Raw genomic sequence first — 15,719 nt, forward strand, 5'->3', positions numbered from 1 at the left:
ATCAAACCCTGTACACTCAAGACATGCTCCTTATATGGCCAGTACAGAATTCATTCCATGTTGATCTGACCCCCCATGCCAAAGCGCCAGCGCTCGCCCAGCGGTCTGCTGTCAACGAGGCGGATGCAATGGGCTTCTCTCCCTTAGGCGTCTTACTGGTAGGCCTATATATTTTTTTTATGTGAAGTGATTTTCCCCACCGTATTTCAAAGACCATAAGCATTTAGTTGATTTTTCAAATATTTTCTAGCCCCCGCCTCAAACATCCAGCTTGTCTCAGAGCGGGTGTCGGGTGTCCACGAGGACACGATCACGCCTTGGTCGCCTGGTGTCGGCTGGTGACAATTTTAAGGATCTTCTTGTAGGTCTCAGCCTTTTGAGTGTTGATTTGCGGGTCGCCCCCCTGCCCATCTTCGTAGATGAAGAAAAACCTGGTACAGACATGGTCTGCGTTGGGAGCCACCCAAATATCTCCATGCTTGTGCAGGTCAGGAGATTTTATGATTTCACATAAGGCAATGCACTTCAGATTACGACTACGCAAGAACCTTTTCCCATTCTTCTGTGCTGTACTTTCGTCATTCGAAGTAGATTTTTGTTGCTCATTATTGTAAATCCCTGAGTAGCTAAAGGATATGGTGGACAAGGGACTGATATATACCCCAGACCCATGGACAGCACCATTCACCTGAAGTTTGGTGTTGGAAGCCACAACCAGTCCGTTCCTCAGAATAGAGTGCCAGTTCTCAATGTGTGATCCATGAAAAGCAAAGGTGCTGCCATATTGTTCTTTGGCAACTCTGAAGATGGTTTCTTTCGCGGGCGAACTGCTAAGCAGTAAGAATTGATGTGGCGTTTGCATTACATCCAGTTGTTTGTTTGCTGGAAGTTTGGCAATGTATGACCTGTTACTGGATATGATCCATTGTAGCAATGGGAGAGACAACTTGTCAACCATGTCCATTTTGTCCTTCATCTCAGAGTGAGGGGTCTGGGTCATTTCTTCAATGCATGGAAGGTTTTCAAGGGATTTTATCACTCGATTATATTCCTTGTTCTTCGGGTCGAAAGCCAGTTTCTGTGGGTTTTGCGGATCAACCACAGAGGGATACGGGTCAAATATGTCATCTCTCCTGTTTGATGCCAGTGCAGCCCGAGCCATGGACACTAACAGGTCCACAACCTGAGCTCCAGTTGCGATCACATCAGTTACTTTATTCATCACCCCCAGGGTTTGGAAGGCAAAAATGCATAGCTCCCCTTGACACACGTAGGGCCTGAGCATGGGTCCGTTTATGAACACATGAGGTTCATCACAGATCACGCAGAATTCATTCAGAACTGGAATCCTCCGCTCTGCAAACTCTATTGCCTGGACAAGAAAACCTCTGTTTCTCTTTGGCACAACTTTGGCAGAATTTAACTTGGGATCGAAGTTGAAATTGAACATGCTTGGCGCTGTTGGAGCTGCGAGGCATGCAGCCTTCCTTTCACTGCTCTCTGGCTGCCACTGCTCGGTGACAAACACCTGCATGATCTTTTTCAGCTGATGTCCCAGGCCAAACCTGTCTTTAAGTTTGGATACTTGGTAAACATCCACCTTCGGGGCGGCCCCATTCATGTATTGCATCTGTGAGCAGTTAAGCTGTATTGTTACGGGCTCCCAACGGAGCACGCCCCACGCCAGCGCGGTTTCCTCGTCTAGGAAACTGACGTCAATGAACAGTTCAATCTCCACATCATCGAATCCGTATTCCCTGAGAGATACTGCGTCGGGTCCTTTAAAATCCCTCACGGATTGCAGGTCTGCCTCCAGCTGCGGATGTATGAGGATCTCATCACCGTCGTTCTCCTCATGACCGCCATAGTAATCACATTCTCCTTCAGAGTAAACCTCATCGGAGTAATTATCTCCGTCGGAATCTTCTGGTGCATCACGGCACTGACCAGACTCTCCTGTGTCGTTGTTCAGCCTCATCTTTGCTGCAATCTGATGGAAAATAACAGGAATTGGATCACTTGTGATCAAAACGTCGTCAGCATTGTCCGAGTTGGACACATAGGTGTTGTCTGGGTAATCATCAGAAACGTTCACAGAATAGGAAATCCACTTGGAGCCCTGGGAGTACGTAAATGTGAAGGTGGTGTCGGCATATCTGAAATCTGTGAAACGGCATTCGTTCTCCGTCTTGCACCGTTGAATGACGACATCAACGTCTTTTTGTATACGCTCTTGCCTTGAACACATCCTCATAAAATAAAATGTTTAGGGGTTCATGGAGGACCTTTTTCACAGATAACTGGGAGCAAAACTGAATAACTTTCACGTTCAGCTTCTTAAACACTGTCAGGTGTCTTGAGTCAACCATATATCCATATATCGCTGACATCACACTCCATATTTGAGCATGACTGACACAGAACTCCATATAGGGACACAGAGAGACAGATACAGAAATATCCATATATGGGCATAAAGGGACACAGACAGATGTGGAACGGGTACTCTGACACGGGTACAATGGGTATTGCATAGCCGGGTGGGGCATGGATCTCCAACTTCCATCGTAACCGACTCGGTACTCTACAGCCGGGCACCGGTGACCGGTCTAGTATCTATAAATGCAAGTCTTTGTGTGTGTGTGTGCGATTTGTAGTCGGTCGGATCCACGGTTGTCCAGAACCGCCACAAAAGGCCTCTGCCCATGCTCTGGAAAGAGGCCCTAGATCTCCATATATGGAGCTGGCCTGTTCTGACATCACAATATGTTCTGACAAGTGACATCTGCATGGACTGCATATTTGGGCATGCCTGACAAATAACTCCATATGGACATAATAACTGGTATAGACTAGAGCATGCATTGCATTTCCAACTTGCAACGTTCCAAGTAGGCCAGTGCCCAACGGGCACTGCTCTATCCTATTATAAATGCACCACGTCTCTGTGTGTGTGATGAGGTCAGATCAACATATGGAATGTATCCACACACCACCAACTTCAAATTCGACACACGCGTTCTACACGTCACAGGGAAAACAGTGTCCCGTGTTGAGTCCGTCTGATCGCCGGTTGTCCGGGACCAGCACAAAAGCCTCTGAACATAGACTCCACATTTGGGCGTGCCTGACAAATAACTCCATATATGGGCATGTTCTGACATCTGCATAGACTCCATATTTGGGCATGCCTGACAAGAACTCCATATATGGGCATAAAAGGGACACATAAATAACTAGAAATGCACTCTGTCAGCTGCCAACTTGCGCTGAGTATATTGAGTATAGCACGCAACTTAACTCTGACTCTTGTCAACTTACCATCTCCCCCGCTTCTGCCACAGGTTTGACATCCCTGGTCTATTCTAGACCACCCAACGTGTGAGGATGTCTTGCCTATGTATATTCTCTTTCCCATTGTAAGTTGCAAGCTTCTTTGACAAATGGGCAAATAGAAACAGATGGTATCAGCATCCTGAAATGGGACTCTGAACCCTACCACACCCGGTCAAGTTATTTCCCCAAATATAAGATACCAAAAGTTACTCTGAACTTGGTAGATCTGCCTTTAGGTTCTGTGGCCCTAATACATGGAATGACCTGCAAATGTCATTAAAATTGACCACATTGGTACCCTTGAGTGGTTTTAACACATCTTTTTGAATTTTGTCTTAGCTTTTTATTTGTAAAACCTATGTAATTCACTTGATTACCATTTGTTTTTCTTTTCCTGATCTTCTGATGTATTGTGATGTTTCTTTTGTCTATGTATTACTCGACGACACTGAAAATGAGTTTGATTACTTTAGAATAAATACAACTATTTATATAAACCTCTAGTAGGGTAGGTACAATTACTTAGCAACCATTACCTAACCCAGCAGCCTTTTCAGGTCACAACCCCTCAAAATAATCACATTTGAACTGGGGATCCCCCCACCCTGACAAGCACTTTCAATTGTAGGAATTGAGGCTTTACATTTGACTCGGTTCCACAGATAATTATCTACAAGCTCCCAATGCCTCGTGTTGTGAGGTGTTGTTAGCTTGTAGATCAACTATTAACTATACAAGTAAGGTTTTGGACGTATAGCTGCTTTGGGGACTCCTTATTGTCTGGAGGTTACTCTTCCTCCAGCCAGCATGGAGTGGAGGAGTATGGACAAACAACTTGGACTCCCAGCAAAGCAGCACGTGTGGTGCTGGCTCTAAAAGCACAAACGGCCTTGTTAAACTAATACTTAAAAACTAAAATTCACTGAGGCAAGAACAGCGAGAGCACAATGGAACCTACCGCGTTAATGAGGGACGATGCATACCGTCGTAGTGCCTCACACAGCGAAGCAGGGACGATTTGTTCATAATCCTCATGGGGGCCCGTGCCTGGTTTAGCCAGGGGAGGGTGGTGTTGGACAGTGTCTTGACTGTCTTCAGTGCGGTTGGGTGAAATTCCCCGAAAATCCTCATGGGGGCCCTGGCCCTCCGGCCCCCACAGACTCGTCACTGCAGCGAAGCCATGGGAAGCCACTGGAACAACAACAAGAGCCCATGTTTACATTCCCAAGGATTCAAAAACACCAAATGAATATGCTACCGAGAAAGAGGGCCGACAACATACCTGGGTGGCGTGGTGAAGCTTCACCGTACGCCGACGCAGAACTCCCGAAGAAGTGGGTGAGTGTAGCTGAATAGAAGAGGCGATAGCCTTGGATTTAACTTTTCAGTCCGAACTGTGCTGGAATGGTTTGAAGCCACTAGATGGCACCAAATGAACATGTAGCATTCTATATAGCCAAAAACAGGAAATCATCATAGAGGAGGGAAAAAGGGGGAAAAAACAGACGCACACGTCAAAATGTGACAATGACACTGTCGTACGATGACGCTTCACGCATCCGTTATCAGAACTAAAACTAGAAAGGTGTAATTCTGGAATATCATGATAGATGGCTGTGTTGACTGGACTTGATACAATACAGTGGACTAGCAGATATATGGCACCCCAATATATGGCACCCCCGGGGACCCCCACACAGAGTTGCACCACTCACTTCACACGGGTGTGATTTTATACTATAGTGTTTTTATTATTGAAATATAATCCATAGGCCTAGTGTATGAAATATAAAATTGTTGCCAAAAATTAAACTTTGCATAATTAGGTAATGAATGGCCAATGAAGGTTCAACAGGTCTGCAGGTGTACTTCGTTTTTGTAAAGGAGGGTGGGGAATAAACCATTCACTAGTCTAGTTAATGACTTGTATACTCAACCTCATTCCTGAATCCTCTCCCACCCCTCCATACTCAGTGGGATCAGTATTTGGGCTGATTGAAGAGCCGTCCTTCAGATGTCACATGGGCTCCCTTCACGTATGTACTTGAAGGCCTGTGATGTCGGTGGCAGAGAGCAGAGTGTCGTCATTTTACATGTAATGTCCCCATCGTTGCCATAGGGTGCCTTCACCCTTGCACCGGTCATTGAGGTAACAATGCCATAACAAGCACATCATTTTGTTGCTTGGAATACAACACCTTCTTTGTCTGCTGTTGACATCGTCATTCTAATCAATAGTGGGGGGGGGGGGGGGGGGGGGAACAGCTATATCCAAAGTTGGAATTGGGTGGTTTGGGTGGACTTGGGTGAACAGTTTGAGGACTTTTCATGGTTCAATATTTGCAAAACCCACACAGACGAAAAGGGTGTTCAATAGCACTGATTTATTTATTTAACCCAAGAACACTAAACATCACTAAACAGAGGTATATTTGACCCAATATAAAATATTCCATAAAAAATATTTCTCATCAAAATATATTGCAGTACAGCAATACATGGCAACTTGAGGTACTCTTCTTCAATATTTCCTCATGACTTTTCACAAAAAAAACAAAAAAATATGCCCTATCATGGGGGGCAAAATCAGTGAAAACGTGCATATTATTTTTTAAATATTCCAAAAAAAGAGAGAAATTAAGTTGAGAACTTATCCTTTGGTCCATCCATTCCTAAGACATGTGAGAATTGTCCAGTGAAAAAAACAAATAAAAAAGTCCATTGTGGGTGTACTGTATTGGATTTTTCTCTATCACACTAAACGGGTGAAATTCACCCGAAAAGACAGGGATGTGGGCAGGGAAACGGGAAACAAACCTACCTTCTATGATGTCACTGAGGATCATGAAGGTACTGAAAGACCCACCCACCTCAGACATCAGCAACATTATGAAAATTGCAAAAATATAATCGTCCGGGTGAAAATCAGTGTTCTAGGGTTAAAAAAATAAAATTGAAAAATTTAGATACCGGCAGCGACGATATCAAGCACTCAGGGTGCTTAATATGAAAAAGAGTGAGTTTCCTGGTCTAGTCGAGGCCAGAGGACACAACACTTACACACCAGACAACCACATTCTTGTTAAGTTTTTATTATTATGCTTAAAAAAGAAAATTAAAAGACAGAGGAGGTGGTGATAAAAGTAAAAGAAAAAATATATATATATTCATATTCAAATATCTTTATAGTTTTTCTATTTCATTAACGATTAACAATGCAAAGAAAATAACTCCCGTAAGTAGTAGTGCTTAAGTAAAGTTCAATATAGATTTTTCTTTTTTATTATAACAAAATAGGCAGTTTACGGAGGGTTAAATGTCTGTTAAAATCTCATTGTACATAATGGTCTTCTCCATTGTTCTGCGTCTCTCTTTGACGTCGCCTATGGACTCCTACACATGGCAGTTCCTTCTGTCTCTTTTGTAAAAATTACTCTTGGAAAGAAATAAAATAAAATGTTTTAGAATCAAATAATATGAACAGAAGTCAAATAAAGAGATGGATAGTCATTGAACAAAGAGGTGCTGTTTGAAAAATATCAGCCACAAACCAGCTGATGTGGAACATCATTCGGTTCGGTCCACCCATCTGACAACGTGCCGCGGCAGCCGTGTTGTGTTGACACAATGGGTGGACCCACCTGCTCGTGGTGCGTTGGAATGCCATGGCTTCTAGAGGGGCTGTGATCCAGCATTTTGACAAATCGGACTTCATCTCTCCTAACTTGAGAAACGTGAAAGGTGGGACCAACCCTGACGAAATAGCCGATTAGTGAGCTTGTAGATCAGTAATTTTTGGCCTGTGACACCCATGTGGCACCTTGACCCAGGATGACTTGTTTTAGTTCTAATGGATAATTTTTGTCTAGTTTTTATTTGTTGACGAAATTGACAATATATTTAGTCATAGTTTTAGTCATCCTAGCTTTAGTTTTGAGTTTGTTTTCATTTTGTTTTCGTCAGTGAAATAAGCTGGTCGTCGTTTTTCTCTCATAGATTTAGCAGACGAAATCAACATGGTTCCGCTCTAACAACATAATGGGGTTTACGTGGTTTATATTCATTGTTAAAATCGTAGTGTTTTGCAGAATATTTAGAGACCCACTTGCCACACCCTCACGGCGTACAGATTGAGAATGGCTGCCCCATAGGCAAGTGGTTCTCAAAGTGGGGTCTGGGAACCCCCAGGGGTCCTTGAGGGAGTTCCAGGGGGTCCCCAGCAAAATGACAGGCTATCATTAGCCGCTGCTGAAGGTATAGGCTGAAAGACGGGGAGAATACGAGACAGAATAAAGGTTTCTAAAAAATAAGAAGGAGACATGCTCTTAAGTCTTAAAGCTACAACGTGCAAAGTTTTGCTTTGTGTCTCGTGCCTTCCTTGTGAACCCCTCACCCAAAAATGCCTGAGACTGAACACCCCCCCCCCCCCCCACCCCAACCTGCCATCGAGTCTTCACCCCCCCCCCACCCCCCAAAAAAAAGAAGGAAAAAAAGAAGAAGAAAAATATTATCGCTTTACATAAGGACGTACTTCTCCTCTCTCCACGGACACTTTCCTCCTCACAAAAGTTCTCCTCCCTTAAACATTAAGGAACTTGTACCGTTTGCTTTTTTTGTGAAATTATTATTATTTTTAATTCGTTAACGTCGCCTTGAAAACCCCGGCGTTGTCGTGTGCTTCTTTCGCTGGTCTTGTCTTGGCTCCGCCCCGCCTGCTCATCATCATCTGGCCCCGCCTCCTTAGCATCGGGGTGGTTTAAAAAAAAGAAATGGAAGGGGATGTGGGGGGATTGATCGACTTCTATACGGTTAAACCAACCACTTCTGGGTCAACCAAAAAATAAAAACCCAACCCTTTAGTCATGTGGGGTCTGGGGATCCCCAGCAGGGGTTCCAGGGGGTCCCCAGCTAAACGACTGATAGTAAGGAACGAAACGGAACCCTTACAGGTCTGTGACTCTGAAAGAGTCCGATGGAGAACCGGTTCCATCTGCACATGCTCTCAGAGTTATGGGCGTCCGCAGGCCCTAATGGATACAGAACTTGGGGGTCCGTGAAAAAAATATATAAAAAGGTTTGAGAACCAGTCTTAGTCCTAGCAGTGAGAAACCTGGTGGAGAGTTCATATTGATAGTATGTGAGGTGGGGGTGGGGAAGGGGGAGGGAGGGGGCGACTGCCAGTTTGAGTGTTCTTAAAACAAGACTGGGATGAAAATAAATCCCAGTTAACAGCCGGTGAGCGACCTGTGCGGTGCGTGGCTGTAAAAAAAAAGGGGGAAAAAAGAAGAAACAACAAACCAAATCATATAAATAGAGAGGAGACAGGGAGGGCTGGATGGATGGATGAATGGATGGATGGATGAAGGGAGGAGTGGAACGCCTCCTCCTCCTCCTCTCTCTCTCTTCATAACTTCTCCTTGGAGATCACCCAGATGAACGGGCCAGACTGATCCTCGATGATCTGCTTCACCTCCTCGTAGATCTCCTCCAACGTGTCGCCCTGCACGATGGCTGCACCGTGGGAGAACCAACAGTTAGTTAGTTAACGATGGCTGCACCGTGGGAGAACCAACAGTTAGTTAGTTAACGATGGCTGCACCGTGGGAGAACCAACAGTTAGTTAGTTAACGATGGCTGCACCGTGGGAGAACCAACAGTTAGTTAGTTAACGATGGCTGCACTGTGGGAGAACCAGCAGTTAATAGTTAACGATGGCTGCACCGTGGGAGAACCAGCAGTTAATAGTTAGTTAACGATGGCTGCACCGTGGGAGAACCAGCGGTTAATAGTTAGTTAACGATGGCTGCACCGTGGGAGAACCAGCGGTCAATAGTTAGTTAACGGTGGCTGCACTAATAGTTAGTTAACGATGGCTGCACCGTGGGAGAACCAGCGGTTAATAGTTAGTTAACGATGGCTGCACCGTGGGAGAACCAGCAGTTAATAGTTAACGATGGCTGCACCGTGGGAGAACCAGCAGTTAATAGTTAACGATGGCTGCACCGTGGGAGAACCAGCGGTTAATAGTTAGTTAACGATGGCTGCACCGTGGGAGAACCAGCAGTTAATAGTTAACGATGGCTGCACCGTGGGAGAACCAGCAGTTAATAGTTAGTTAACGATGGCTGCACCGTGGGAGAACCAGCAGTTAATAGTTAACGATGGCTGCACCGTGGGAGAACCAGCAGTTAATAGTTAACGATGGCTGCACCGTGGGAGAACCAGCAGTTAATAGTTAACGATGGCTGCACCGTGGGAGAACCAGCGGTTAATAGTTAGTTAACGATGGCGATTCAATTAAATGTAGTGGAGTAAAAGTACAATATTTAATGAAATATGATAGGAGGTGTTGGGGTGTTACCTGTAAAATGCTCGGTGAACTCCTGCTCCAGCTTGGTTGCTCTGTCAAAGGTTTTCCTGCCCTGCTCCTCCGATAGCCTCTTGTTCATCTCCCTGAAACGCCATCGCAGGTTAGAATCCCCCCAGAGAGCACTGTACGTCACATAACCATGGACACACCGTATACATGGAAACCTCTTATCTCCATATGCTAACTTATTGTCGTTTTATTTCATCATTAACGCCCTGCTTAATCATACTTCAGTGTCACACAAAAGCATCAAATGTAGCAGATCCGCGAACATCTGCTACTTTTGATGCTTTTGAAGTTGAATCCTGAAAAGTAACAGTTTTGGACATATGAGGTTTCCACCCGACAAAGACGATATTTGTGTGTGGGTTTGTGTGCATGCGTGCACATTATAAACATAGCGAGGGCTCACATGATGTTCTCTACAGACTTGGGTTTGATGAAGACAGCGATGGGATGCAGCTGTGCCAACTGCAGCCTCTTTATGGCGTTACCAGATACGTCCAGGATGCAATGTTTACCCTGAAATAAACAATAACATCATTCATCATCATCAAGTTAACTGCAGTCTCTTCATGGTGTCGCCATTTAGAGAGAGATAAGGTGGCTTCCTTAATTTCATTCATAGCAGTGATAAATGTGACGGCTGAAATCAATCTGGCACGCCCTATGAAATCAAGCCTCGCCCTCGTTTTTGCGACATGCACAACTGCAATACGACCAAACGCATGGTAACCATAGTTACCCCCCGCCCCCCAAAAAATATATTAGTGAACGAAAACCTGAACCTGTGAACCATGAATTAAATAACAAATAGGCGCGCACACACGCTGCTGTTTTGCAAATAGGTGCATCTCCTCCCTCCTGTCTGTCTGTCTGTCTCTATCACTGTGGTCGGTGGTCCGTCCCCAACACCATGACCATGCACGTTTATGACGTAACTTGCCTCGCGAGTCGTTGCAGTGGCTGGGCTGTCAACTGTCAATTATATGAAATGTGCTGCCTAAACCAGCCTAGTGTACATGGCACTGGTGGGCTGGCTGGGTTTAGCCTATCTCCGATGCTGTCTCCTCGACTCCCCTGCACTTGCGCTGGCACGGCACATTTGGCATTCGAGCGACCCGTTGGGTTTATCCTTAAAACGACGAGATGTAACTCGAGAAAGGGGGATTCCAGCACAGGCAGCACAAATCCTCGCATACGGTATGTGCTCATGCAAAACAGAAAACACTGTTTAAATGGAAGCATCGAAACTTGCAACATTGTTTTAATTGCGCAATTTTAATTGCTTGTAGCCTAAAGTTGGTAATCTCCTACCAATTTCATATGACACAAAGACACATCGCTGATGTAGGCCTATTCCTTTTTTTCTTTTCTTTTTTTACATATATACATACAGTTTTATATTAACATTTTAGGATGGAATACATATGTTTCGATGCCTGTGACAGCCTCTCAGCTGGTCAAACAATGCTGCTCCGCTGTTCTATGACAGAAGAACTGAATGCCATCGTACCTTCTCTGCCACCTCTCGCACCGACTGGACGCTGGTCCCGTACAGGTGGTTGTTGTACTGGCCCGCCTCGATGAACTTGTGCTCCTGGATGTCCTTCTCCATCTGCTCCCTGGACACCACAAAGTGGTAGTCCCTGGCGTCCACCTCGTAGTCGCGCTTAGGACGCGTTGTGTCTGGACACACACACACACACACACACACACACACACACACACACGATGGAGTTTAGAACAAACATGGGAAAGTTATCATTCTACACTGCTCTCAGTCTGCCACCAAAATGGGGAATGACCTTGTCACCATCGATTACCATCCATTATTTGACATGTATTATTGCGTAATTATACAGCTATGTGTGTCCCTGGGTCTGTCTGTCCAAGCACGAACATAGCGTTTGTTCACCACCAAGTGTCACTGTTGCACAGCCTAACACACAGACACATACACAGGCCAGGGAGGAGGGCTTGTACAGTACAGTACAGTACAGTACAGTACAGTACAGTACAGTACCACTCACTGCAGATTTTTTAGGTTTTCAATTGCACCCCAAAAACCTGAACAGGCACTCTGATCTGCCTGTGGACTGTAATATCACCGTCCACAAATCCCAATGGATTGACAGACAAATCCCCAACAGTGACATCTGCTGGCAAATTGTTATGTTTTTATCGTAGCTCAAAAGGCTTCGGAACACACAGAGAAAACCCCAGACCACCGAAAATCCACTGAATGTTCAGGTTGTTTGGGTGTAATTGAGGTTATAAAACCCAAAAGAAAAACAAACAAAAAAATCAATGAAAATTAATGTCACGAAACCGGCGGGACTCACGTGGGACACAGGAGCCAAACTTGTCGGGGAACTCCGAGATGAGGTCATCGTTGATCCTGTCCTTCATAGGGCCCAGGATGATGACGGGACGGGTGTAGTTCACTGGAACACAACAAACTACATCAACATCATGCCAGGACGGGTGTAGTTCACAAACTACATCAACAACATGCCAGGACGGGTGTAGTTCACAAACTACATCAACAACATGCCAGGACGGGTGTAGTTCACTGGAACACAACAAACTACATCAACAACATGCCAGGACGGGTGTAGTTCACTGGAACACAACAAACTACATCAACATCATGCCAGGACGGGTGTAGTTCACAAACTACATCAACAACATGCCAGGACGGGTGTAGTTCACAAACTACATCAACAACATGCCAGGACGGGTGTAGTTCACTGGAACACAACAAACTACATCAACAACATGCCAGGACGGGTGTAGTTCACTGGAACACAACAAACTACATCAACAACATGCCAGGACGGGTGTAGTTCACTGGAACACAACAAACTACATCAACAACATGCCAGGACGGGTGTAGTTCACTGGAACACAACAAACTACATCAACAACATGCCAGGACGTGTGTAGTTCACTGGAACGCAACACAATGACAAACTGGTGGTGGAAAGTAACTAAGTACATTTACTTAACGGGTATATTTTACCCAATGTAAAATATTCCATACAAATTATTTCTCATCAAAAAATATTGAAGTAGAGCAATACATGGCAACTTGAGGTACTCTTCTTCAATATTCCATCATGACTTTACACAAAAATATAATATAATAAATAGTTGGTGGGGCCCTATCATAGCGGGGCAAAATGTGAACATATTGGACATATGAGGTTTCCACACGACGCAAACACATCTGACAGTCGTGGTGCCAATGGCGTATTGACCCTCTAAGAACAGACACATAGTTTCTCACAGAGCAGGGGTCAAGGGTCAGACTCACCTTCCTGCTGGCTGACGGGTTCATAGGAGATGACGTATTCCTCCTGGCCACCTAGAGGCGCCACGGAGCACCACAGAGGAAGAAGAGGAAGTTGTTCACACAGGGAAACGAGCACAGCGCAGCCGTTCATATGGAGACGTTTCAACCAGGGGTCATCCTCAGGGCTTGTGGTGGAGTCAAAATTCAAATTTTTTTCTCGCAACGGACATACAGAGTTAGCCCTCAATGACCAGAACAGGTCTGTAACTCTGAGTGTACAAATGCAACCGTGAGGGGGTCCTTGCAAATAACACATTTGAGAATAACTAGTACAAGTGGACTTTTCGTGTCATATGAAAGCAGGGAATCATAGCTTCAAATTGACATATTGGTTGTTCAGTTTGACCCACCAGTTTTGGAGATATGGCTTATAGAGTAATGTCTTGCAGGAAACAGCGAGTTGAGAAAACAGGCTTGAAAAGTTCACTTCTGTGGTCTCTAGCATTACACCTAGCTACATGTTTAAGCATTTATTTCATATTTACATGTCGATTTCAGCTCTGACACTTATTTCAGACATGCTCTAGTATGGGTCGATCTGCCTGTGCTATTAACTCATTTCGGATTAAATATAATTTAAATGTAGTTTTTCTCCTCTGGTGAACAGCTGGAAGTTACACAATGGCAGGCTCTCAATCAAATCTGGTCACATATGAAGAAAACCTGGAGACTTGACATTCAGTAATTGGGTCTTATGATCAAAATAAAAACATTATAATGGTGTGTGGAAAAGGAGAAACAGACATTTGCCACGGACACATTTGTCTGTGTACGGACATATTGATGACCCCTGGTTTCAACACCTGGAAGGACTTAGATTATGGAGACATTTCGACTATAGCTAATGAACAGGAAAGAGTACAAGTATGGATGCCGAATGAAGACAAACAGAGGAAATGGGGAGTTTCACTTTTCACTTAGGTACATTTTATAAAATATTAATATTTGTAATCATTTTAATAACATATATACTTATTATTTCACTATACACACATCGATTGGCCAAAAATAACAGGTCTACAAGCTTGCGTGAGCTTGTAGATTGGGGCTATTTTGGGCAAACGTTCCCCCCAGAATAGTGATACTGGGGGTTCAAGTGCATAATGAATTGCTATTATTTTTGCCACAATAATCGTGACATGTAATTTTCATATCGTTCCATCCCTAACACACACACACACACACACACACACCTCAGTGCACATCAACATAACCCGCCTTTAATAGACACAGTCTTTCTCAAAGCAGATAGGGACGAAGCTGCAAGGATGTTGGACATAGCTGTGTGCGTGGTGCGAGGTGTTGGACATAGCTGTGTGCGTGGTGCGAGGTGTTGGACATAGGTGTGTGCGTGGTGCGAGGTGTTGGACATAGCTGTGTGTGGTGCGAGGTGTTGGACATAGGTAGCTGTGTGCGTGGTGCGAGGTGTTGGACATAGCTGTGTGCGTGGTGCGAGGTGTTGGACATAGCTGTGTGCGTGGTGCGAGGTGTTGGACATAGGTGTGTGCGTGCATGGTGCGAGGTGTTGGACATAGTTGTGTGCGTGGTGCGAGGTGTTGGACATAGGTGTGTGCGTGGTGTGAGGTGTTGGACATAGGTGTGTGCGTGGTGCGAGGTGTTGGACATAGGTGTGTGCGTGGTGCGAGGTGTTGGACATAGCTGTGTGTGGTGCGAGGTGTTGGACATAGCTGTGTGCGTGGTGCGAGGTGTTGGACATAGCTGTGTGCGTGGTGCGAGGTGTTGGACATAGTTGTGTGCGTGGTGCGAGGTATTGGACATAGCTGTGTGCGTGGTGCGAGGTGTTGGACATAGCTGTGTGTGGTGCGAGGTGTTGGACATAGGTAGCTGTGTGCGTGGTGCGAGGTGTTGGACATAGGTAGCTGTGTGCGTGGTGCGAGGTGTTGGACATAGGTAGCTGTGTGCGTGGTGTTGGACATAGGTAGCTGTGTGTGTGGTGCGAGGTGTTGGACATAGGTAGCTGTGTGCGTGGTGCAAGGTGTTGGACATAGGTAGCTGTGTGCGTGGTGCGAGGTGTTGGACATAGGTAGCTGTGTGCGTGGTGCGAGGTGTTGGACATAGGTAGATGTGTGCGTGGTGCGAGGTGTTGGACATAGGTAGCTGTGTGCGTGGTGCGAGGTGTTGGACATAGCTGTGTGCGAGGTGAGGGCATCATGCAGTTATTTCCCAGTCAGCGATAAGCAATCAACAGTGAGTTAGAAGAATCAAGTAAAGTTATGTAGGTACGCAAGCCATCCAGATAGCTAGCTGTTAAGCTACATTCAGTGTAAGCCGGTTCTGGGAGGTAATCATGGTGTAAAAATATATTTATCTCCGCTTTCAGGCAGAAACCAGCTAACTTCAAAAAATTATTTTTCAGAAGAAAATAAATAAATATGTATATATTATAATCTTTCCTTTTTTTTCTCTGAAACATAAATGTTTTGAAGTTAGCTGGTTTCTGCCCGAAAGCGGAGATAAATATTTTTATTAGACAAAGCAATACTGCCTCATCAAAGTTTGTTATTGTGACTTTATTATATTGTCAATTACTTGCATGAGATCCCTCATGCATGGGGGGGGTGGAGTTAGCTGGTTTAGTCGAAAGTTTATATTAAGGTCCAATGGAGTTGGCTGGTTTTGTCAGCTTTTTAATGC

At 44.9% G+C, this 15,719-nt stretch overlaps 2 protein-coding genes across 13 annotated transcripts in view; both read right to left on the reverse strand.

Annotated features, from left to right (window-relative positions):
- Positions 1–310: 310 nt before the first annotated feature.
- On the reverse strand, positions 311–2,257 carry LOC308326112 (protein mono-ADP-ribosyltransferase PARP8-like; the record flags this gene model as incomplete). The annotated part of the gene is made up of 1 exon (XM_080778920.1): positions 311–2,257. The coding sequence occupies exon 1, from the start codon at positions 2,252–2,254 to the stop codon at positions 311–313; it is 1,944 nt and encodes a 647-aa protein (XP_080635046.1). The 5' UTR covers positions 2,255–2,257.
- A 5,552-nt stretch (positions 2,258–7,809) lies between these two features.
- The window catches only part of dlg1b (discs large MAGUK scaffold protein 1b), a 136,575-nt gene continuing 128,665 nt past the window's right edge, over positions 7,810–15,719 (reverse strand). For all 12 annotated transcript variants that reach the window (XM_080778280.1, XM_080778279.1, XM_080778288.1 and 9 more), the window contains 6 exons: positions 13,026–13,076; positions 12,052–12,153; positions 11,223–11,395; positions 10,119–10,228; positions 9,698–9,789; positions 7,810–8,847 (listed from right to left, as the gene is read on the reverse strand). In XM_080778280.1, coding sequence (XP_080634406.1) covers positions 8,741–8,847; positions 9,698–9,789; positions 10,119–10,228; positions 11,223–11,395; positions 12,052–12,153; positions 13,026–13,076 — 635 coding nt within the window. In that variant the 3' untranslated portion in view covers positions 7,810–8,740. The remainder of the gene's footprint in view (positions 8,848–9,697; positions 9,790–10,118; positions 10,229–11,222; positions 11,396–12,051; positions 12,154–13,025; positions 13,077–15,719) is intronic.

Source organism: Protomyctophum bolini (genome assembly GCF_963924005.1).
Source record: "Protomyctophum bolini genome assembly, chromosome: 12".
NCBI lineage: Eukaryota > Metazoa > Chordata > Actinopteri > Myctophiformes > Myctophidae > Protomyctophum > Protomyctophum bolini.